Source organism: Anomaloglossus baeobatrachus, chromosome 1 (assembly GCF_048569485.1).
Source record: "Anomaloglossus baeobatrachus isolate aAnoBae1 chromosome 1, aAnoBae1.hap1, whole genome shotgun sequence".
Taxonomy (NCBI): Eukaryota; Metazoa; Chordata; class Amphibia; order Anura; family Aromobatidae; genus Anomaloglossus; species Anomaloglossus baeobatrachus.
In genome coordinates, this window is record NC_134353.1 from 533,998,122 (window position 1) to 534,021,655 (window position 23,534).

General features: G+C 42.9%; 1 protein-coding gene across 2 annotated transcripts in view; it reads right to left on the reverse strand.

Annotated features, from left to right (window-relative positions):
- The window catches only part of CNTLN (centlein), a 506,300-nt gene that overhangs the window by 133,468 nt on the left and 349,298 nt on the right, over nt 1–23,534 (reverse strand). For both annotated transcript variants that reach the window (XM_075316500.1, XM_075316495.1), the window contains exons 16-19: nt 21,400–21,935; nt 16,079–16,205; nt 10,748–10,832; nt 10,155–10,369 (exon numbers count right to left, since the gene is read on the reverse strand). In XM_075316500.1, coding sequence (XP_075172615.1) covers nt 10,155–10,369; nt 10,748–10,832; nt 16,079–16,205; nt 21,400–21,935 — 963 coding nt within the window. The remainder of the gene's footprint in view (nt 1–10,154; nt 10,370–10,747; nt 10,833–16,078; nt 16,206–21,399; nt 21,936–23,534) is intronic.

A 23,534-nucleotide genomic window follows, 5' to 3' on the forward strand; every position in this document is an offset into this window, starting at 1 on the left:
GCTTGTATTACTTTGTTACATATAATATGAACTTGCATACTGACATTTTTTTTTTTACAAGTTACTTAATAATCCACTGGATATTTAGTAAATCTACTAATTTGGTTGTTAGCTATTTAGCTGTACTGCCATATTATATTTGCAAGCAGTGCAATATTGTTTAGATATACTTACATCTGTGTACTTCTCGAACTGTGCCTGTGTGTGAGGATTTTTGCAGGACTTTTTTCTCATCCCCTGTACTTATACTATATATACTGTATATACACATGTATATGTATGTATGTATGTGTATATATATATATATATATATATATATACTGTGAGGTAGCGTGGTCGGCTGCGCAGCAGAAGACACGGGATCCAGGCATTAAGGTTCACAGCACACGGTTTAATCCAAACAAAAGTCCACAACAATATACATGTGCCTCTCCAGCAGAGGACTCAGGGAGTTCTGTTCACTCCCTCACACCCGGCACACCTGCCCTTGTTCCTGTTTCCATTTAACCCTTCCTTCAGCCTGTAGGGAAACAGCATTAACCCTAGAGTGGATTTACTTTCTATCATGGAGTGAGCACAACTGGGGCGAGACATACCGGCCGTCATAGATAACCCCGGTCACAGTCTCACATACCCCCCCCCTCAGTTCAAGCGTGCGGGGTTGAACTCCCGCCATCAAACACGGGCCGCGGGACAAGGCATCGGCGTTGCCCTGCAACCTACCGGCCCGGTGTTCAACCGTAAACCGGAAGTTCTGCAGAGAAAGGAACCACCGGGTAACCCGGGCATTCCGTTCCTTGGCGGACCTCATCCAGACCAGCGGAGAGTGATCAGTCACCAAGCGAAACTGCCGTCCCAGCAGGTAATAGCGTAGGGACTCCAAGGCCCACTTGATCGCCAGGCACTCCTTCTCCACTACGCTATAATTCCGCTCGGGAGGGGTGAGCTTCCTACTTAAGAAGGTGACGGGGTGTTCCTTCCCCTGAACCACCTGAGACAGCACTGCCCCCAGGCCGACCTCTGAGGCGTCAGTCTGTACTATGAACTCCTTCCGGAAATCCGGGTGTACAAGAACGGGCTGTTCGCACAGGACCCCCTTCAGGGCCCGGAAGGAGTCCTCGGCCTGCGGAGTCCAGCGCACCATGACGGACTTCTTGCCTTTGAGAAGGTCCATCAAGGGGGCTGATAGTCCCGCAAAATCCTTTACAAACCTCCTGTAGTACCCCACGATACCCAGGAAGGCCCTAACCTGCTTCGTGGTCAGGGGTCTAGGCCACTTCTGGATCGCCTCAACCTTGTTAATTTGGGGCTTGATCACTCCTTGGCCTATCACGTAGCCCAAGTAGCGGGCTTCCGTGAGTCCCAACGCACATTTCTTGGGATTGGCTGTCAATCCGGCTGTTCGAAGCGCATCCACCACCGCTTGCACCTGTTCCAAGTGGGTCTGCCAATCGGAGCTGTAAATAATGATGTCATCAAGGTACGCTGATGCATACACCTGGTGGGGTTCCAGCACTAAGTCCATCAACCTCTGGAACGTGGCCGGAGCGCCATATAACCCAAAAGGCAAGACAACATAGTGGAAGAGACCCTCCGGCGTAACAAAAGCGGTTTTCTCCTTGGCGGACTCCGTCAGTGGCACCTGCCAGTACCCCTTGGTCAGGTCGAGCGTGGTAAAATATCGCGCCTGTCCCAGCCTGTCAATCAGCTCATCCACCCGGGGCATGGGGTAGAGATCGAACTTGGATATTTCGTTCAATCTCCTAAAGTCATTGCAGAACCTTAAGGAGCCATCGGGTTTTGGTATTAGGACAATCGGACTAGCCCATTCACTCCGGGATGTTTCGAAGACCCCCAGGCGTAACATTGTCTTTACTTCCTCTGATATGGCTTGTCGTCAAGCCTCCGGTACCCGGTATGACTTCAGGCGTACCTTCAGATGGGGCTCGGTGACAATATCATGTTGTATCAGACTGGTCCTACCGGGCAGCTCGGAGAAGACATCGGGGTTCTGCTGAACCAACCGTCTGGCCTCTCGCCTCTGTGTCTTGGTGAGGGCTTCTCCAATCCTTACTTCCGGTTCGTCCTCTCCGGAGGTCGCTGGAGCCGGATGTGAACGACCCGAAGAGGAGGGAGATGGGGAAAAAACAGCCATCAGGCTTTCCCGTTCCTGCCAAGGTTTTAATAGGTTGACATGGTATATTTGTTCAGGTTTCCGCCTACCGGGCTGCAATACTTTATAGTTAACCACCCCGACTCTTTCCTTTATCTCGTAGGGGCCTTGCCACTGAGCCAGGAATTTACTCTCCACCGTGGGGATTAATACCAACACCCGATCCCCGGGTTTAAAGGTCCGCACGGTGGCTTTTCTATTGTAGCGGCCGCTTTGCGCGGCCTGAGCCTCCTGTAAATGCTCCTTCACAATTGGCATGACCGCGCTTATGCGGTTCTGCATTCCTAAAATGTGTTCAATCACACTTTTATGGGGGGTGGGCTCTTGCTCCCATGTTTCCTTTGCCAGGTCCAACAATCCCCGGGGATGTCGCCCGTATAACAATTCAAAAGGCGAAAACCCCGTGGATGCCTGTGGCACCTCACGGATGGCAAACATCAAATAGGGAAGCATCATATCCCAGTCTTTCCCGTCTTTTGAAATCACCCTTTTGAGCATGGTTTTCAGGGTTTTATTGAAACGCTCGACTAAACCGTCCGTTTGAGGATGATATACAGACGTACGCAACTGCTTGATCTGGAGTAGCCGGCATAGCTCTTTGGTCACTTTAGACATGAATGGGGTCCCCTGATCCGTAAGGATCTCCTTGGGCAACCCCACCCGGCAGAACACAGCAAACAACTCCCGAGCTATAAGCTTTGCTGCAGTATGTCTGAGAGGTATCGCCTCGGGATACCGGGTGGCATAGTCAACGATCACTAGGATGTGTTGGTGCCCTCGAGCGGACTTTACGAGGGGCCCCCCCAGATCCATCCCTATCCGTTCAAAAGGGACTTCTATAATGGGTAACGGTACCAACGGACTGCGAAAATGGGTCAGGGGTGCGGTAAGCTGACACTCCGGGCAGGTTTCGCAGAACCGTTTTACCTCCCCAAAGGCCCCGGGCCAATAGAACCTTTGCAATATTCGCTCCTGCGTTTTCTTGACCCCTAGGTGGCCACTCATAAGGTGTTTATGAGCCAAGTCGAGGACCCGCCGGCGATGCGGCTGGGGCACCACCAACTGCTCTACCCCCACGCCCCGTATTTCATCTACCCGGTAGAGTAAATCCTGCTTAAGAGCGAAATGGGGGTACCTTACCTGGGCACCGGGCAGGTGTGCCACCCCGTCAACTACTGTCACCCGACTCCGGGCATGTATTAACGTAGGGTCCTGGAGTTGGGCTGTCCCAAACGTATCCGGGGACGCCTCCAACTCCGGGATGGGCTCGACCATTTCAGCCTCTCCTGCCAATACCTCTAGGGGTGACCTATCGGGTTCACACTCTGTCCCTATCATGGTGACCCCTACGGCAGGCGTCCCGGATTCAGGATTGTAGGGCTCAGGTCCCGGATTGACCAATATCTGAGGGGACTTAGGGGGTCCCCTCCATAAAGTCCAAAAATAGGGCAGATCCCTTCCTAGGATCACGTCATAAGGAAGAGTGTTAAGAAGTCCCACCTCATGTTGCACCTGACCGCAAGGTGCTGTGATGGTGACAATCCCCGTGGGATAGTCTCGGCGGTCCCCATGTATGCAAACCACCCCCACGGTACGTCCTGTGGCCTTTACTTCAGCCCTCAAGGTGGATCGCACAAGGGTCACTAAGCTCCCGGAATCCAACAATCCTGTAACCGGACATCCATTCACCTGTATTTGGCACAAGTGGGGCTCCGTCTTTGGGGAGACCAGGTCAGCGGTACACACCACCTGAGCATACATTGAACCCCGCTGGGTAACCCCACAATCCATGGGCTCCGCGGTGAGTGGACACTGGGCTTCCATATGTCCCACCCGCTGGCACCGCCAACATCTAATGGGGACGGAAACCCCCTTGACGGGTTGTCGTTTAGGGTACAGCACCTTCCGGACCTCAGGAATGGCGGCCGCGGCCTCTGACGGGACGGTAGGGGACTCCTGTACCATTGTCAGCGGTGGGTCCTTGGCCCTAGGCTTGGAGGGGCCGGACCGACGGGCGGTACGCAAAGTCTCAGTGTCCCGTATCAAGTCCTGCGTAGCCACATGCCGCTCTACCAGGGACACTAATTGGTCCAGGGTACTCGGGTCACCCTGTCCTACCCACCGTTGAACGGTGACGGGTAAAGTGCGCACAAAACGATCCACTACTACCCTTTCCACCATTTGCGCCGGGCTCAGAGTGTCAGGCTGCAACCACTTTTTTACAAGATGCAATAAGTCATAGTCCTGGGAGCGTACGGGTTTGGCTTCCTCATAGAACCACTGATTTACCCGCTGAGCCCGTACATAGGTATTCACCCCCAACCGAGCCAGTATTTCGGCTTTCAGGGTCACATAGTCAATGGCGTCCTCGGTACAGAGGTCCAGGTACGCTTTTTGGGGTTCCCCCGTCAGATAGGGCGACAATACCTCAGCCCACTGGGGGGTCGGCAGCTTTTCCCGCTCGGCCACCCGCTCAAACACCGCCAGGAACGCTTCCACATCATCCCCCGGGGTCATCTTTTGCAACGCTTGTCTCACCGCTTTCCGGACGCTGCCGTCGTCACCCGGTCCCGGGGTTGTTGCTGCCGGTCCGGCACGGATCGACTTGGCCAGGAGAACCATCTGTTCTTGATGTCTTTGTTCCTGCAATTGCAAGGCTTGCTGCTGACGTGCATTGGCCTGAACCAGCTGTTCTTGGTGCCTTTTGTCCTGCACTTGCAAGGATTGCTGCTGACGTTCCAACGCTTGGAGCAGGTGTGCATTGGTCTGTTGCTGCTGTGCATTAGCCTCTTGTAGCTGTGCATTAGCCTGTTGTTGCTGTGCATTAGCCTGAGCCAGCTGCTTTAGTATGTCCTCCATGGCGTCACCGGGTTTGGGCTGTAGTATAGCCGCTCGAATCCAGGACATGTGCTACCGGGTCACCAGGGATGGATGCTACACCTCACCGGGCTGGCATGCCCGCCGATTCTCCACCATATGTGAGGTAGCGTGGTCGGCTGCGCAGCAGAAGACACGGGATCCAGGCATTAAGGTTCACAGCACACGGTTTAATCCAAACAAAAGTCCACAACAATATACATGTGCCTCTCCAGCAGAGGACTCAGGAAGTTCTGTTCACTCCCTCACACCCGGCACACCTGCCCTTGTTCCTGTTTCCATTTAACCCTTCCTTCAGCCTGTAGGGAAACAGCATTAACCCTAGAGTGGATTTACTTTCTATCATGGAGTGAGCACAACCGGGGCGAGACATACCGGCCGTCATAGATAACCCCGGTCACAGTCTCACAATACATATATATATATATATATATACACACATACATACATATACATATATATATATATATATATATATATATATATATTTATCTATGCACACATATATACTTGCACCAATTTATTTTTGTTTTTAATGTGTTTTTCTGTTTGTGTGTCGTCAATAGTAATAAACATATTTATGCATTTTTTTCACCATCTGTTTGTAGTGCATTTATATTTATTTATATTATGCAGCTTTTCCTTTTCCTTTCTTTCATCCCCTTGCATAGTTTTTCAGTTCCCCTAGTGCATACACATTGATTCATACAAACACAATTTTTGGTGGTGTCTGCTACCCATTCCTTTGCTTTACAACTTTCAGGACATCCCATTCTAAAGCCATAGGCAACACTATGGAAATGAGTACTACTTTGCAGCTAGAACAGCCTCTACTCTTCTGGAAAGACTTCCTATAAGAATTTGGAGTGTATGTAGGGATTTTTGCATTCATCCAGGAGAGCATTTGAGAGGTCAGACATTGCAGGATGAAAGGGTCTGTTTCCATTCAGGGCTATGTGCTGTCCATTTAAGTAATTTCATAATAAATTACCCAACATTGCCTTTGGCGGACTGTGCCTCGTGTCCTGGGGCAGAGTCACCTGGAACAGAAAAGTACCTTTCTCAAACTGTTCCCATAATGTCGGACGTATACAATTGTTCAGAATGTCTTCGTTGACTGAAGTATAAAGATTACACTTCACTGTTTCAAAGTGGTCTAAGTCCACCAATCAAAAAAAACTCAATTGCATCATCATTTCTTCATGAAACTGCATAACTGGCACAAAGCAGTGAGGCAGGAAAAGTTCTCTTCCCATAAGTCAAACCGAGACTTGTCCATCAGAGTGCCAGGTAAAGTTATGAAAAAACTACCTACTGAATGAGTGCATGTCATGTTTTACTTCTCAGGACGTAATATTGGCATTAGAAGTAAAAAAAAAAAAAATCTAGTTTTTACAAGGTCTTAAAATGAGGTAAATACAGATCATTGATAGTGACTGAAACCGAGGGATCATTCGGCAGATTGCGGTCAGTGATTTACACCCTACTAGGGAGCCCCTAAGGAACCCCGGTGGGACTTACGATCGGGGGAAAACGTGTCGGGCGATGCTGTTATTTGTCCATTAATTTGGACTATGGGTTACTGCGCCAATCTTCTAAAAGCTAAGTATTATGTATATAAGATTGGGATGATCGTTATGGTTACCTGGACTTTGTTGTTCTATCTTCATTGTTGCTCCACTCTTTATTAGTGCCTTCCATGAAGTGTGTATTTTCCCTATGTACCTTCTGTGACGTATTCCCCCTGTATTTTCTATGAAACATTTAGTTATGCCCTGCGTCACCTTATAAATATTGCTAAGGGTGACAGTACTACAGCACAATTGTTGATCTGTTTGGTCTTTTCTGAGGATGAATAAGTGTCATTAAGATTTCTTGACACCTAGAATATCTCCTTATGGTGAATACAGTGGGGTCCAAGAAGGATTTCTAGGTTAAGGATATCTGTACAAAAATTATTGGATATTGTAAATGAATATACATACAGCACTTTATATAAACACTGAGGCACTTTATTGAAAATACTGCTGGGAGCACTAAGCACTTTATAATTATAATAATAATAATAATTTTATTCATTTATATAGCGCTATTAATTCCACAGCGTTTTACATACATTGGCAACACTGTCCCCATTGGGGCTCACAATCTAGAGTCCCTATCTGTATGTTTTTGGAGTGATTTGGTGCATTTAATGGGGGCTGAGACTTTACCATGAACTAACATTGTCCATAAGACATTACTGGAATTAAATTCATATTACCTTATTTTTGTGTGTGACTGGCGATTTTTGATTGAGATTTTTCTGCAGTGCAATCTTCCCGCACTCCCCCTTTTCCCAGACTAGCTGCACTTGAGAACAGTGGAGGAAAAGAAGGGTGAGCCATCGATGAGCGGGGGTGCCATTGCATCTAGGTGTAGGGTGCCAACCTCCGCGGTAAGGCAGGGCCACAATAGGAACTATTTTGGCCACACCCCTTTTGCACTGCAGCAAATATATTTCCATTCACCATTGTAAATCATGTGATGGGCAATAATTGTTTTTTGTGTACTATAGGGACGCATACATTTTGTTTGATGTGCAAAAATACCTCTTCTCCCATTGATATACTACATTGAGCACGGATTCTTGGGAGATTTTAGGAGATTCATTTTGTGACTGTTCAATTGCACAGTATCTGTTTTTTGTTTGTGGGTAAATCTGATTTTAATTGAAATATTAAAATTTAAGTTTTAGGGGGTTTTCTTTTTGGTCTTCATGTTAATTACCCCTGATATATAATATTTTTTTTGTTTTTTGGATGATACACATCAGCAATTATTTTATACAAGCAATTGCTGCTGTCAATTAATTTTGGGAAGGGTTATAAAGGCAATTTGCAAACTATTTGGAAACCAACATTTTACAGATCGAAAGATTATTCACAAGTGGAAAACATTCAAAACAATTGACAATCTTCAGGAGGATAGAACAGTTGACAGAAAAAAGCCTATTCTTTCTAAAAATGTTTTTTGCCAGCATAATTAAAGTTTGCAAAGTTGGATTGAAAAAAAACCCAAAACGTTTGGAATAATGACCTTTGGAAAGATGAGACCAAAATGGAGATGTCTGGCCATAATGTCATGTTTGGAGAAATACAAACAGCATATCAGTGCAGACACCACATACCAAATGTTAAGCAAGTTGGTGCAAGAGTGATGATTGGGTTGTTTCAGGACCTGGGTATTCTGTAGTCTGAGTAGACCAGCAACAAACTCCTCTTTATACCAAAGTACTCTAGAGTCAAACGTGTGGTCATCTATCCTAAGTCTAAAGCTTGGTCGAAAACCGTCTTTCAACAAGACAATGATCCCAAGCTCACCAGAATATCTACATCAGAATGGCAGAAAAGAAAAGAATAAAAGTGTTGTAATGGCCCAGTCAGTCAAAGTCCAGACCTTACGTTAATTCAAATACTGTAAAGAGACCTTAACAGAACTGTGTATAAATGGGTACCTACAAACCATTACGACTTATGCAACATTGTAAAGAACAGTGGACAAAATTCCTTCAGAATTATGTAAGACCCTGATAAAAAGAAAGACTGATAGAGTCATACAGCAAAGGATTACGTCTAAGTTATTGCTGCTAAACATGGCTCTCAAAACTATTGAATTATGAGGTGGAATTAATTACTCCATACTTATATGCCCAGATACATAAAACCATAAAATTAAAGAAAGAGTCCTTAGTTGTTCTCATGACTGTAGAGAAGCATAATTTGTCAATCCACAGAATATGTTTCCACGTTTCCATTGGTAGAATGCTTATCACCACTCTATCCAAAAGTTAGATTGGTGATTCAATGGTTGCAGGCAGCTGCTAAGCCATGCCATTAAGTTTTTGGCACACAGTTTGCGTGTTGATATTAATGCCAGGTGAGTTTTGATGCCTCAGTACCTACAAGCCATTCTAATTTTGGGAGTTTACCACTTTGTGGATGAGTTGCTATTGTTCCGAAATACTTCCACCCTTTCAATAATTCAACCCACAAACTTTACTATTCCCGATCATGGAATCTCTTAAACTGACTTGTGGAGACAACCTATTACAGTACCAAACTCGACTTCAGTAAGCTTGTTAGAAAGTTTGTAAGCCAGGCAGTACAGATAGGGGATTGATTTTATATGCCTCTGGCAATGTGACTGAAGATGTTAAGAGTGGTTTCCTAAAACCTTTGTCCATAAAGTGGAAGTCAACGGAGGAAGAAGAAAAACAAGGGGAATCTAATGGATTCTGATTGCAGGAGATCTTGATAGATCCCACAAACTTTCCCAGAATAGAGCAGTAAAGAATGCAAAAATCTTATGATTCTGAATAATGGTGTCAGGGTAAACAGAAAAAAACTACCGGATAAACCTATGATTTTATACAGCTTTGTAATAGGGCCGCATAAAATACTTTAATGAAAACCAAGATATCAAAAAAGAACATATATATGAAAAAAGTGCCGAAATATTAAAATCCAAAAGAAAATATTTCTTGGAAATGGCAGCAATTTGGTGCAATAACCGACATCCCTATTCCCCAGCTCTATTTTTATTTTCACATTTTTATGTAGCATTTACTTCTTGCCACAGTAATATATGCTGATGTGGCAACAATAGTAATAGAAGACATTGCACCATAGTGAGTAATCGGCAGTGCTACTGTTACTTATCAAAGTGCAGACTCAGCGCACCATCAACAGAAACAACAGCTGCCCACCAAATAGCATTTGCCTCAAGAGAAAATCCATTCTACTGACTACAACAGGGGAGACAAGTGTCTGTGACCAGATGGAAACTTGCAGAAAGATTCTTAAATAAGAATGTTTATGGTATTACATAAGGTGCTATAACAGGCTATAGCATTACATTAAAAGTCTGAAACCAATTATCTACTTGTTTGTTTGACGGGAATAGAGTGGATGTTACATTAATATTCTTCTGCCTGCTAGAGGCTGAGAAATACAGATCCTAACATAAAAAGCACAATATTGATGTGCTTGGTGTCTGATTTAAGCACAGTAATTATTTCAGTAATAATCTTCCTGTTACATGCTAAGCAAAGTACATTCCTTACCTTTGCCATCTGCTTGCTGATTTGAAGTCTTTGGTGTGCCAGCTGCAGTTCAGACGCTAGTTTTATTTTATCTTTCTTCAAGTCATTCATAGAAGCAATCGCTGCCTGCTTTCCTTTGTGTAACGCAGATACTTGGTGTTGTAAGGATGCAACTCTTCCCAGCAATGATGTTGGTGAAATGCCACGGTGACTTTTCTGCTTTATTTCCTTCCGTACTAAATACAAGATCACGCAATAAGAATACTGCTTACATGCTTTTGTGTATAAGTATTTTTAAATACAAATTGGTTGCAGAGTTGTGTTCTGAACTTGAACTCCAACTAATAAAATATCTAAAGAGAGTCTATACATACATATAAGGAGAGAAGAAGTAAAATCCAGCCTTTTTCTTGCCACAATATTAGACACTGTTCACACAAGTGTCATGGCTTCTACAGCAATGACAAATATTTTGAAGGCGTCTTTCAAAACGTTTAAAAAAATCCTGCCCGACATTACTACTTTCCAGGTTTCGTCAGGTTCCCATTAATATTCCTTTATTTCTGAATTTAATATTAAGACTCAAAGTCAATGACAAAAAGAATTATATGTACCTGTGACTGCTGATGGACTACATTTCAATTTGATATTGCATCTTTTGCCACTTGCCTTCTTGGATCGCTTGACAGGTAGGCCATCCTTAAGAAAAGGAAGAAACAGAGACGAGTTAATTGACATGTTTCAAAAGAATTTCATATTTATTGTTACTGATATCAGGACAACTGTACATTTTCTATCCATGGACACTTAAAATTTCTTTCCCGAACTTCTGACTTTGTTACCATACATCCTGAATATACAGAATCAATGAATCATATGTAAATTATGTCTGTATGAAAGTTTATCATAAAGTTTATTCTCATTCATCTCCTGGGAGTGTTTATATAGGCGAACCTCTGCAAAAGCACTGGCTACACTACAGGTGCTGCTGGGTTGTGATGAGCGAACCCGGGCTGTAAAGTTTGGGGTCCGTACCAGACATCTAGTGTCTGTGAATGGAGCCTGAATACGGACTTCTCACAGGGAATCCACATAATGTCTGCTATTGCTTTAGCTGAAATTTGTCGATTCTCCAGTATGAAGTTGTGCAGAGCATCGACGATCTCCGGAACAACAACCTCTCTCGGTACTACAGGACGTTCCTCATCATTGGTGCTGAAGTGGTCCGCTTTAAATTTGGCAACCTAGTTCTTAACTGTGGAATATGAAGGGCATTGATCCCCCCAATCTCTGCGACATATCACTATGAATATCCTTCATGGACATTCCTTGCAGATACAAGAATATTATCACTCCTCTGCTCTCAGCTGCTGTGAATATCGCATTAGACACTGCCATTTTGTTTTCCCGCGAGTGTAGAACACTGTTGCCATAAGATCAAACACAAAATTTTGAAAACATATATTAGACACATAAGGCTTTCATGTGATGTAACATTCGTTACCATAGATACAAAAGCCAAAGACGTATTAGCAGCCCCTCGTAGAAGACCTCGGATCTTCTCTGTGAAGTATCCAGCAGTCGTCCCCCATTATGTTCACATTACATCTATCTTGGTATCTTCATTCCATCTCCTTGATATCCTGATAAAATCTTTTTCCTTGATCTTCGCTATCACCACCAAGGTTTCAAGGAAAGTAGTCCAAATGGGAATGTAAAAAATGTAACTAAAAATTCATCAGAATACCAAAGGCTTTGAGCCTGTTCTCCAAGATGGACTTAAATTTTGTATCTTTGTTGTTGCCTAGAAGTTTCTTCACGACTTCTTTAAAAAAAATAAAATAATCCCAAGTCCTTTTCTCAACAGCTTTCATTTTTGTTTTCAATATGTCATCCTTCATGAGTTTCTGAATATCCGGACCCACAAAATTGTCTTCCATCAGTTGTGCTTCAGACAGTTCCTGGAACTTGCTACACAAGTACTTAAAAGTCTCTCCTTCTTTTGGTAGAGCTTTCATAAACTGCTTCATCCGTCCAAGCTTAACCCCTTTACCCCCGGACGAATTTCCGTTTTTTATTTTTTTTGCTTCCCTTTTTCCGAGAGCCGTAAATTTTTTCGTCAATCTTGCCATATGAGAGCTTGCTTTTTTGTGGGATGAGGTGTAATTTTAAATGAAACCATAAGTTTTACCATATAGTGTACTGGAAAACTGCAAAAAAATTCCAAGTGCAGAAAAAGTGCGATTACATGACTGTTTTTGGGAAATGTTATTCACTGTTTTCAGTATATGGTAAAACTGATATATCGGTATGATTCCTCAGGTCAGTACGAGTTTGTAGATACCAAACATGTATAGGTTTACTATTATCTAAGGGGTTAAAAAAAATCAGAAATTTGTCCAAAAAATGTGGCGCACTTTTTGAACAAATTTCCAAGACCCATGGTGTTCTTATTTTTCAGGATCTATGGCTCAGTGGCAGCTTATTTTTTGCGTTTCTAGCTGACATTTTTAATGGTACCATATTTGCGCAGATGTGTTTTGATCGCCTGTTATTGAATTTTGCGCAAAAATTGTGGCGACCAAAAAAAGTAATTTTGTCATTTGGAATTTTTTTTGCTGCTATGCCATTTACTGATCAGATTAATTGATTTTAGATTTTGATAGATCGTGCATTTCTGAATGCGGCGATACAAAATGTGTGTATATTGTTAACCCTTAAATTTTCAATGTGGCGAAAAAAGGTGATTTGAACTTTTAGGTTTTTTTTTTAATTTTTTAAAACTTTTTTTTTTTTAAATGTACTAGTTCTTCAAGGGGACTATAAGGATCAGCAGGCTGATTGCTCATTTATATCTGTTGATCACAGCCACACAGCTGAGATAATCAGAAATACTCTCCTATTGCCAGTGGCAGCGGTCGGCCTGGTGAAACAGGAAGTGAGTCATGCTAGCTACAGGAGTCATCACATGCACCTGTGCTACCATGACAACCATCGGCTCAGAGTGATCACGTCACAGCGCTGCTGATGGAGCCGGGAAAGTAAAGATTTACTGCGGTGGGTATTTAAATTGTGATGTCACATTTTGACATCGCGGTTTAAGATGTTACGGGCGGATCCCGGTTCCACTCATACCTGCAAGGAACACATGTCAGCTGTTCAAACCAGCTGACATGTGCACGGACGCCGGCAGCTGCCCAAAGCTTCCATTTGAAGTATGGAAGGAATTCCTTTTGGAACCATACTCTTTTGGAAGCTCATGGAGTCAGTGTTGGGAATTTTTTTTTCGCTATTTTTAGCCAAAGTATATAAAAACACCTCTTACTTTTCAAACAATTGTACCCTTGCACACCTGTGTAGTTAGATCAGCATATCTTCTGAATTAGACGTAAATCCTGCAAACTTCGACACAACCATGTTCTTTATTTATTTGACCACAACTAAAGACACTCCTTCCATGACAAAACAACATGGTTTAAAAATGAAATATTTTAAATCCTGATTAGTTTGCTACTAGGCAAAAATCTGGTTCAGGAAATCAATTAAATTTGAATTAAACATATTTCCCATTACCAATTACATAAATTTGATATGGTAATACAAAACGGTAATATAAATCAAGTTGGGGATAAGGCAGCCATAGTGAGCCATGAATGTAACTATTGAATGTATCATCACAAGGCCATCTTATTTTATTTATGACCTCTTGTGTTAATGGCACATTGATAAGTATAACTGCATGCACCAATAATGAGCATTTCAGGAACATTAGGCATGTGACCTGTGGAGCACACAACAATTTCAAGTGGGATCTACAGGCTTTTCCATAAGAGTATTATAAAACAATGTGCTGCGCCTTGTGACTTGGTTGCAGAACGACAAACACAAAAACATAAAGCGGCCTTATAATTTAACAGTTTTAATGAAAATTTCAAATGACTGGTTTTTTTATGTTTTGTGCGAGTTTATTTTTTCAATTATTTTTAACTATTAAGATGGAGACTTATGCAAATAGAGGTTTCCATTGTTGCTTTAAAGCGCTGTGTCCTTGGGTTCAAATCCCGGCAAGGACCACATCTACAAGAAATTTGTACTGAAATTTCCTTTGGGTTCTCCAATTTCCTCCCACACTTGTAAGACATACTGATAGGGAATTTAGATTGCAAGCCCCAATGGGGACTGTGATGACAATGTCTGTAAAACGAATATGGAATATGTTGACGAATACAGAACATATAACAAAGCATAATGAATAAATAAAATATCCATGCTCCGCTTCTTTTAAAAACAGTAGATTTTATTGCCTTAAAGGGAACCTGTCATGTCCCCTGTGCTCTCCAACCCAGCAGCATTGATACCTGTATGCCCACATTCCCTCCCTAACCAGCCCTGTATAATGCTATTCACTAATATGAATGTTTACTAAAATGACTTTTAAACCTCGCTGTCCCTTTGCTAATTAGGGTCTTGACTAGTTGATGGGGCCTTAGTTCCCCAGACTAGTTTCACATGTTATCATGCCCTTGTGATAACATGATTTCCATGAGACAGCGTCACTGCCAAATAATGGAAATCTCAATCATGTGCGGGGCTCATTTTGGCCACGTTAGTGTACTTCAGAAGAAAGGTGGATGCTTCCTGGCTTCATTAGGTGCACTGTGCATGACCGTAAGGTCAGAAAAAGGCTAACGTATAAGTCTTCTGAACTTTCGGACATGTGCAATGCGTCTAATGAAGCCAGGAAGCATACACCCAGCTTCAAAGGTGCACTGACATACCCGAAATGAGCTGCACGCATGCGCAAGATTTCAAGGAGCTGGTGGTCATGCCGGCTCATGGAAATAATACCCACAGGGGCATGATACCATGGAAAAATGGCCGATTAGTCTAGGGAAACCATACCCCTTCGATTAGTCTAAAACCAAAATTAACATTGGGAAAGCGAGGTTTATAAGTCGTTTTTTAAAACCTTCATATTAGTGAATAGCATTATACACGGCTGGTTAGGGAGGGCATTTGGGCATACAGGTATCAATGCTGCTGGGTTGGGGACCTGACAGGTTCCCTTTAAGCAAAAAGCGATAGAGTACGGCTATTTTAATCTCTCTTTGTACAAGTAACCATTCCACTCTTCACACAGTTCTTGGACCTTCTGGATTTAAAGGGAATCTGTCATCAGGTTTTTGCCACCTAATCTGAGAGCAGCATAATGTAGAGGCAGAGATCCTGATTTCAGTGATGTGTCATTTACTGGGCTGCTTGGTGTAGTTTTGATAAGATCACTGATTAATCAGCAGTAGATTATCATTAGAGGACTACTTGGCGTGCTGCCAGGTAATCCAGCATATTCACGAGCTCTGTATAACTGCAAGATCTGAAATCAGGGTCTCTGTCTCTACATTATACTGATCTCAGATGAGGGAACAAAAGCCTGGTGACAGATTCTCTTTAACAGCTCTTGTTACATTTTATACTCCCACGTGTTTATCGTTGTTATAACACAACAGAAAACGGGGAGCATCTTTACTTTGGAATATTAATTTGAGAGTTCTAACAGTACTACCCAATGTGGCGATCTATATTTTTCCATTAATCTTCACTTACAGAGCAGTTTTGGTTGCAAAAACTTCTGTGACCATAATTTCTATTCCAATCTGATGCAGATAAATGGGACAAGTCACAGACATGTCTGCACCTTATTAGGGAAAGTGTGAACCCAGCTTTATGGGTAGGTTGCTTTAACTACTGTTTACTAAAATGTCCATAAATAAAAACACAACAATAATAGAAAAACCTTAGAAATAAAAAGAAAGCTTTGGACCGATAGAGTAAGCAAATCTGTGGCTCAAGAAGCTCAATTCACTTTATGGAGGGTTCTATAGTTCCTTTTGGCCACGTGACAGATATACAGAAATATATACAGTATATGCCTGAACCTTTCTTACTTTCGCTCTCCAAGCACTATTCTTTTCCTCCACGGCACTGCTTTCATCTGAAGAAGTGCTTGTACCTTGTAGTGCTGTTTTGATAATAATTTCTCCCATACTTTCAGAAGATTCGTTCTCAACATCACTAAAGAACAAATCAGAGAGGTATCATATCATATGAGATATAAGGGATAACAAAGTCATAAACTGTAATATACAACCTACAATATATATTGAGGCAGGGTAGCATTTCATGTCTATAATGTGATATTACCGTGTGTTTTGTTGGAGTGGAAAGAGAAGACTCAACTCATTCCAGGACAGTCCAGAGTGTAGGCCTGCCTAACGAGATACAGTACAGACCAAAAGTTTGGACACACCTTCTCATTGAAAGAGTTTTCTTTATTTTCAGGACTCTGACAATTGTAGCTTCACATTGAAGGCATAAAAACTATGAATTAACACATGTGGAATGAAATACTTAAAAAAGGGTGAAACAACTGAAAATATGTCTTATATTCTAGGTTCTTCAAAGTAGCCACCTTTTGCTTTGATTACTGCTTTGCACACTCTTGGCATTCTCTTGATGAGCTTCAAGAGGTAGTCACCGGAAATGGTTTTCCAACAGTCTTGAAGGAGTTCCCAGAGATGCTTAGCACCTGTTGGCCCTTTTGCCTTCACTCTGCGGTCCAGCTCACCCCAAACTATCTCGATTGGGTTCAGGTCTGGTGACTGTGGAGACCAGGTCATCTGGCGTAGCACCCCATCACTCTCCTTCTTAGTCAAATAGCCCTTACACAGCCTGGAGGAGTGTTTGGGGTCATTGTCCTGTTGAAAAATAATGATGGTCCAACTAAACGCAAACCGGATGGAATAGCACGCCGCTGCAAGATGCTGTGGTATGCATGCTGGTTCTGTATGCCTTTAATTTTGAATAAATCCCCAACAGTGTCACCAGCAAAGCACCCCCACACCATCACACCTCCTCCTCCATGCTTCACGGTGGGAACCAGGCATGTAGAGTCCATCCGTTAACCTTTTCTACAAAGACACGGTGGTTGGATCCAAAGATCTCAAATTTGGACTCATCAGACCAAAGAACAGATTTCCACAAGTCTAATGTCCATTCCTTGTGTTCTTTAGCCCAAACAGGTCTCTACTGCTTGTTGCCTGTCCTTAGCAGTGGTTTCCTAGCAGCTATTTTACCATGAAGGCCTGCTGCACAAAGTCTCCTCTTAACAATTGTTCTAGAGATGAGGTGTGTCCAAACTTTTGGTCTGTACTGTATGTGGTTTCCCTCACCTCATCTAAGAGCCATCTAATTTTTCATTTTGTTGCCGAAACAGCCATATAAATCCTTTTTTATATTGTAGTTTTAAATGCTTCTATTTCATTTACCATGTCATGTACTGAAAAACTGAATAGAAACCCCAGATTTCTGGTTAAAACAACCAATTAAAATACAGATGTTAACTAATTAATCTCAATTTTCTCAGATTAATAATTTAACAGGATGTTAACTATTCTAGCTTCCAATTAACTACCGTAGATAAATTTATAAAAAAACAAAATGTTCATTCAAGTATAGATTATACTGCAAGATCTTAAAACTAAGGCCCTGATTCATCAAGTGGGTTCATGTGTGTGGGGCTGCAGAAGTCAGATGCTCCGGCTACAGTAAGAACTGCATACCTCTAAATGAATCGGGAGTGTCTGTCGAGTGGCGTGCAACTCCATATGCCATGCTAGAAAACTTACTCCAGTCCAAGACTGTGATGTAAGGAAAGCCATAGCTAATCATGAATTAGAGGAGCTGTGGCATCCCCCTCTCCCGCCACTGGTCCAACCATTTTGGTCAGAGCTAGAACAAATTGCATGAAAAGACCTAAAGTTGCAAAATTTTTGTACAAATCAGAATTCACCAAAAATTTTGCGACTATTCAAATCAATTTATGCCAGAATTCTGGGAAACTTTCTTTGGATGAATTGGAGCCTAAGGCCGGCTTTGCACGCTGCGACATCAGTAACAATGTGTTACCGATGCTGCAGCGATAGTCCCGCCCCCGCCGCACGTGCAATATCTAGTGAAAGCTGCCGTAGCGATTATTATCGCTACGGCAGTTTCACACGCACATACCTGCCGTGCGACGTCCCTCTGGCCGGCGACCCGCCTCCTTCCTTAGGGGGCGGGTCGTGCGGCGTCACAGTGATGTCACACGGCAGGCGGCCAATTGAAGCGGAGGGGCGGAGATGAGCAGGATGTAAACATCCCGCCCACCTCCGTCCTTCTCATTGCAGCCGGCGGCAGGTAAGGTGAAGTTCCTCGCTCCTGCGGCTTCACACACAGCGATGTGCGCTGCCGCAGGAGCGAGGAACAACATCGCACCTGTCGCTGCACCGTCATTATGGAAATGTCGGAGGCTGCAGCGATGATACGATAACGACGCTTTTGCGCTCGTTCATCGTATCAAAAAGGATTTGCACGTTGCGATATCGACTGCGACTCCGGATGTGCGTCACTTTCGATTTGACCCCACCGACATCGCACGTGCAATGTCGCAACATGCAAAGCCCGCCTAAGAGTGAACATGGGGAATAGAAGAAAGGGTAATTGAGGTTTTCTAAAGCATTCCATGCCTGATGTTTGTGTGTGCTATGACTAGCGATTCATTGTGGTACTGAAAACCACTTTACTTGTCATTTTCTCATATTCATTCAGATCATAAGATATATTTCTGATCAAAGAATCTAAGCTTTTAGTTGAGATGAATCTGTGCTGCACTTCAGCTACATGATATGTTAGGGGTGTTACCATTTTACTACAATAAATATATGCATCCACTCTCTAAAAAGACACATCGGCATGTTTCTCTCACTATCTGACATGAAATCAGAATAAATCTTTCCTGTTTTATGGTCAATTAGGAATGAGAGAGAGAGAGAGAGAGAAGACAACCCAACCCAACACAATCAACCCAAGAACAAAAGCAAAAGACCTTGAGAAGATGCTGGCGGAAGCTGGTAAGATTGTGTCATTATCCACGGTGAAACGAGTATTGTATCAACATGGGCAGAAAGGCCACTCTACCAGGAAGAAGCCATTACTCCAAAAGAAACTTAAAAATAGACAGATTAATGTTTGCAAATGCACGCAGGAACAAAGATCTTAAATTTTGGAGACATGTCCTGTGGTCTGAAGAAACTAAAATTGAACTGTTTCAACCTTAATGACTATTGTTATGTTTGGAGGTAAAAGGTTGAATCTTTGATGCCTAAGAACACCATCCCAACTATGAAACACGGGGGTGGCAGCATCATGTGGTGGGGTTGTTTTGCTACAGGAGGGACTGGTGCATTTCACAAAATAGATCATGAGGAAAGAAGATTATGTGGCAATACTGAAGCAACATCTCAAGAAATCAGTTGGGAACTTAAAGTTTGGGTGGAAATGGGTCTTCCAAATGGACAATGACCCGAACCATACTGCCAAACTGGTTACAAAGTGGCTTAAGGATAACAGTCAATGTTTTGGAGAGCTATCACAAAGTCCTGACAGCTGATGTATGTAAAGTGCTATATAAGTGAATAAATATTATATATTATCTCAATCCTATTGAAAATCTATGGACAAAGCTGAAAAAGTCAGTGCTAGCAAGCCAACCTACAAACATGGCTCAGTTACACCAGTTCTGTCAAGAGGAATGTGCTCAAATTCCTACCAACTATTGTGAGAAGCTTGTGGAAAGAAATCCAAAATGTTTTCTCCAAGTCATACAGTGTAAGGGCAATGCTACTAAGTACTAATGAGATGGAAGGAAACTGTAGAAAGTAATAAAAATGCCTTAAAACATGCTCTCTCTCTTTCATTATTGTGGCATTTGGCAAATATGAATAATTTTGGTTCCTAATTGACCTAAAATGGGAAAGTTATATTCTGATTTCATGTCATAGTGAGAAAAACATGCAGAAGTGTCTTTTTAGATAGTGTATGTAAACGTCTGGTTTCAACTGTATGAAGGAGTCGGAACTGGAGTTGTGGAGTCTGACTCAAGGAAAATGAGGAGTCGGAGTTGGAGGTTTGGGTTACCGACTCCACAGCCCTGCCAGGAACAAAGGGGAAAAAAAACATAAAAAAGTTCCTCCATTCCCAGACTGATGCTTCTCCTCCATGCTCTGAATCTGTCTCTTGCCACAATCAACATCCAGCGAGGGTATCATGTAAGTGCTGCAGCCAAGCAACAGCTGATGATTTGGCTGCATTGTGCCTATTTCTTCTGAGCAGAAGAGCAATTGACTCTACAGCTCAGAAAAATGGGAATGCTGCAGGCAAATGGGAATACTTTACGGCAAACCCAACGTGTATTTTACATGAGGGCACATGCCTCTGCAATTATTATTAATATTTATTATTATATTATTCCATGGTGCTTTACAAGTGAATTAAATCATTTTTGTGTTAAATCTATGATAAGATTGAACATTTCCTTTATTAGGTGTGGAATTGTTAAGCGGGTTTGAGTGCAGAACCCACACCTAAATGGTCAACAAATCCCGATTGTGTGAACATAGCCTATGGTAATTAATATCGTAAGGTTGTTGCTAATTTATCACAAGTCAGTATGACCTTTATGATTCAATTAACACATTAAAAAAGGGATAAAGTAATTGTAAAAAGATACACTACATAAAAAAACTTCAAGTAGTTACTAAAAGAGCACTAAGAAGCAACAGCCCTAACTTGATAAGATTTTTTTTTATGAAATGTTCAATTAAAGTTAGTACAATGACTGTGCATAAAACATACATGAAATAATTAGTGTGGATGGGTCTTAATTTAAGAGATGTTAAACAGCTTGTAGACATCTGGTAGCAAGCTGAAATGGGTCATTTAAAATTTATCTAACTAAATTAAGGGGGGAGGCGGCATTTCCTCCAGGATCGACATGTCACAAGATAACTAAATGGACTTACTAGGCTTGCCTGGGAATCCTTAGCTGTCAGTGGTGAATATGCAAAGGGCCAGCAAATTAAATCAACCTGCCAAACTGTCAATTTCAAGCCTCATGACTGCATGAAAATAGCATCACTGGAAGAAATCAAGCATCGCCTTCTTTTGGGCTTCCTGGCACCTATTCAACTGCTCATACAGTTGTGGCTAATTTTGCATGCAAATTTCAGTCAATAAGCTCAGAACAAGACCTCCCAAGATATTTCAAAGGATCTGACAGCGTTTTTTTCTGAATACCAAATCGACAGTAGTTGAAATTCAATCTCCATTTGCCTGCACTTTGCATATGCACAATGTCCCCTCCACAGAGCAGAGTTAATGAGAGCCGTACCTGTCTTCACTCACATCCTCCCAGCCGTCTTTGCTAAAGTTCTCAAACACGCTGCTCATAACCTTGATAGATTGATTAAGAAAAGCTTGGTGACGTCTCCGGGAGATCTTCCTGGCTTCATTTTGTTTAACCTTGGTTCCCAATTCTTTCCTTCGGCCTTGCCTATTCGCTTCTTTTGGGACAGCAGGGGCTGATGCTATGGCCTTGTCTAGTGTGTCCTGTAGGAACTGAACTTGCTTTACCAGTTCCTGATTTGTATTTCTCAGCTTGTTGCTGCCTGCCAAAAGTTTCTTTAGGGATGTGACTTCTCTGCTCAGGTCATCCTTCCTCCACTCTAGAGCCTCTCTGGCTTGGTTTACTTCCAAATATTTCCTATGCGTTTCCTGCATCTTTCGTTCTTTTAAACTTGAATCTTTTTGTAGGCAATTAATAGAGGTCTTCAGCAAGTCGTTCTGTTCTATTAACTCTTCATTAGCCTCCTTCAGTTTCTTAGCCACATCCTCTAATTCAATCAGTCTCTTCTCCAAACAGCTTACCTATTACAAATCACAAGGATACAATGTTAAGTTGTGATCTATACTATATTACTATCCCAGTTACAGTATGCTTCACTGTTGGGTACATCTATAAAAGGCAGACACTACAATTTGGGATCATTTTAGAAGCTTATTTCATCTAAGAAACACAAGTAAATAATTGAACATGAAGCTATATTAAAAGGGTGCTCCAGAAAATATACAGTATATGTTTTTAAATGTATCAGAGTGAGTTAAAATAAAAGAAATTATACTGATCTTCATCAATCCCCCACTGCTTGATGGTCCCACCCTAAGCATAACCAGAAATGGTCCTAAATGGGTTGGTGATTGACACTGCTGCTTTGCGGTGATGGGTTCAAATCCCACCAAGGACAACACATGTAAGGAGTTTGTATGTTCTCCCTGCATTTCCGTGGGTTTACTCAAGAGGGCTTCGGTTTCCTTCCACACTCCAAAGACATACTGATAGGATATGTAGATTGTGAGCTCCAATCCGGATAGTGATGATCATATCTGTAAAGTGCTATAGTATATGATACAGAGAATGGATGAATAGATCCGGCATCAGTTCTTCATAAAATTATTCCTTTATTGAATCATTAAAATACAAAAAAATGAACGTATACTTCGAGCCTTTGGCTCAGCCGTACGCGTTTCAGACCTCAGACCTTACTCAGATAGTTCAAAAGTTTAGGGTCACTTAGATATTTCCTTATTTTTGAAAGAAAAGCACATTTCTTTTTTTTCAATGAAGCTAACATTAAATTAAACAGAAATACACTCTATACATTGTTAATGTGGTAAATGACTAGTCTAGCTTCAAACATCTGGTTTTTAATGCAATATCTATGTGCCGTCCCAGTGCCTGCAGCCGACGCTGCTCGGATCCGGGCCTTCAGGGGTGGTGGCTCGAGGGTCTCCTTAGCCGGGGGTCTCGCAGACACGCCGAATAAATGGGGGGAGGACATAGATGTACGGGCTAGGCCGTAATAAGTTTGTGACGCCACCCACGGTGTGTTTTGAGGTGTGCCACCACAGCTGCTGTTACGGGGCACCTGGGGGAGATGATGTGCAGCAAGTTGTTAACCCCTCCGTGGGTAGGGATGGTGGCCCCGAAACCCGGTGGCTCAGTGCAGGGGATGGCGACTGCAGGGGATGCTGGTGTACTCACTGTTATTAAAACACACAAGTCTCTGGTAAACCAAGGTGATGGTTGCCGGTGCCGCGGCCGGTCGCGTTCGGGTCCCCCACCCGGCTGGTGGTCTCTATCCTTTTCCTGCACTGCTTTGTGTAAGGTGGATGTTCCTAGTGTGAAACTCAGGAGTCCGCTCCCGGCTGGATGTGGCCATGCCCACAGACGCTGGCCCGTGGGATCTATGGGCCCTTGTGGTGACCTCTTATCCCTAATCGGTGGGCTGTTGTCTTCTATGAGGGACTTTGGGTGGGACAGGACCTCTAGTCCTGGCCTCAATCGGTTAATTAACCAGTTCCAGTTGGTTCTGGTCCTGGCTTCAGGGTCCAAGTACCCCCTTTGTGCTCCGGTTTCTGGGTTGGTTCCCAGTGTCGGTACCGGCGGGCTACAACCCTGTCCCGGTC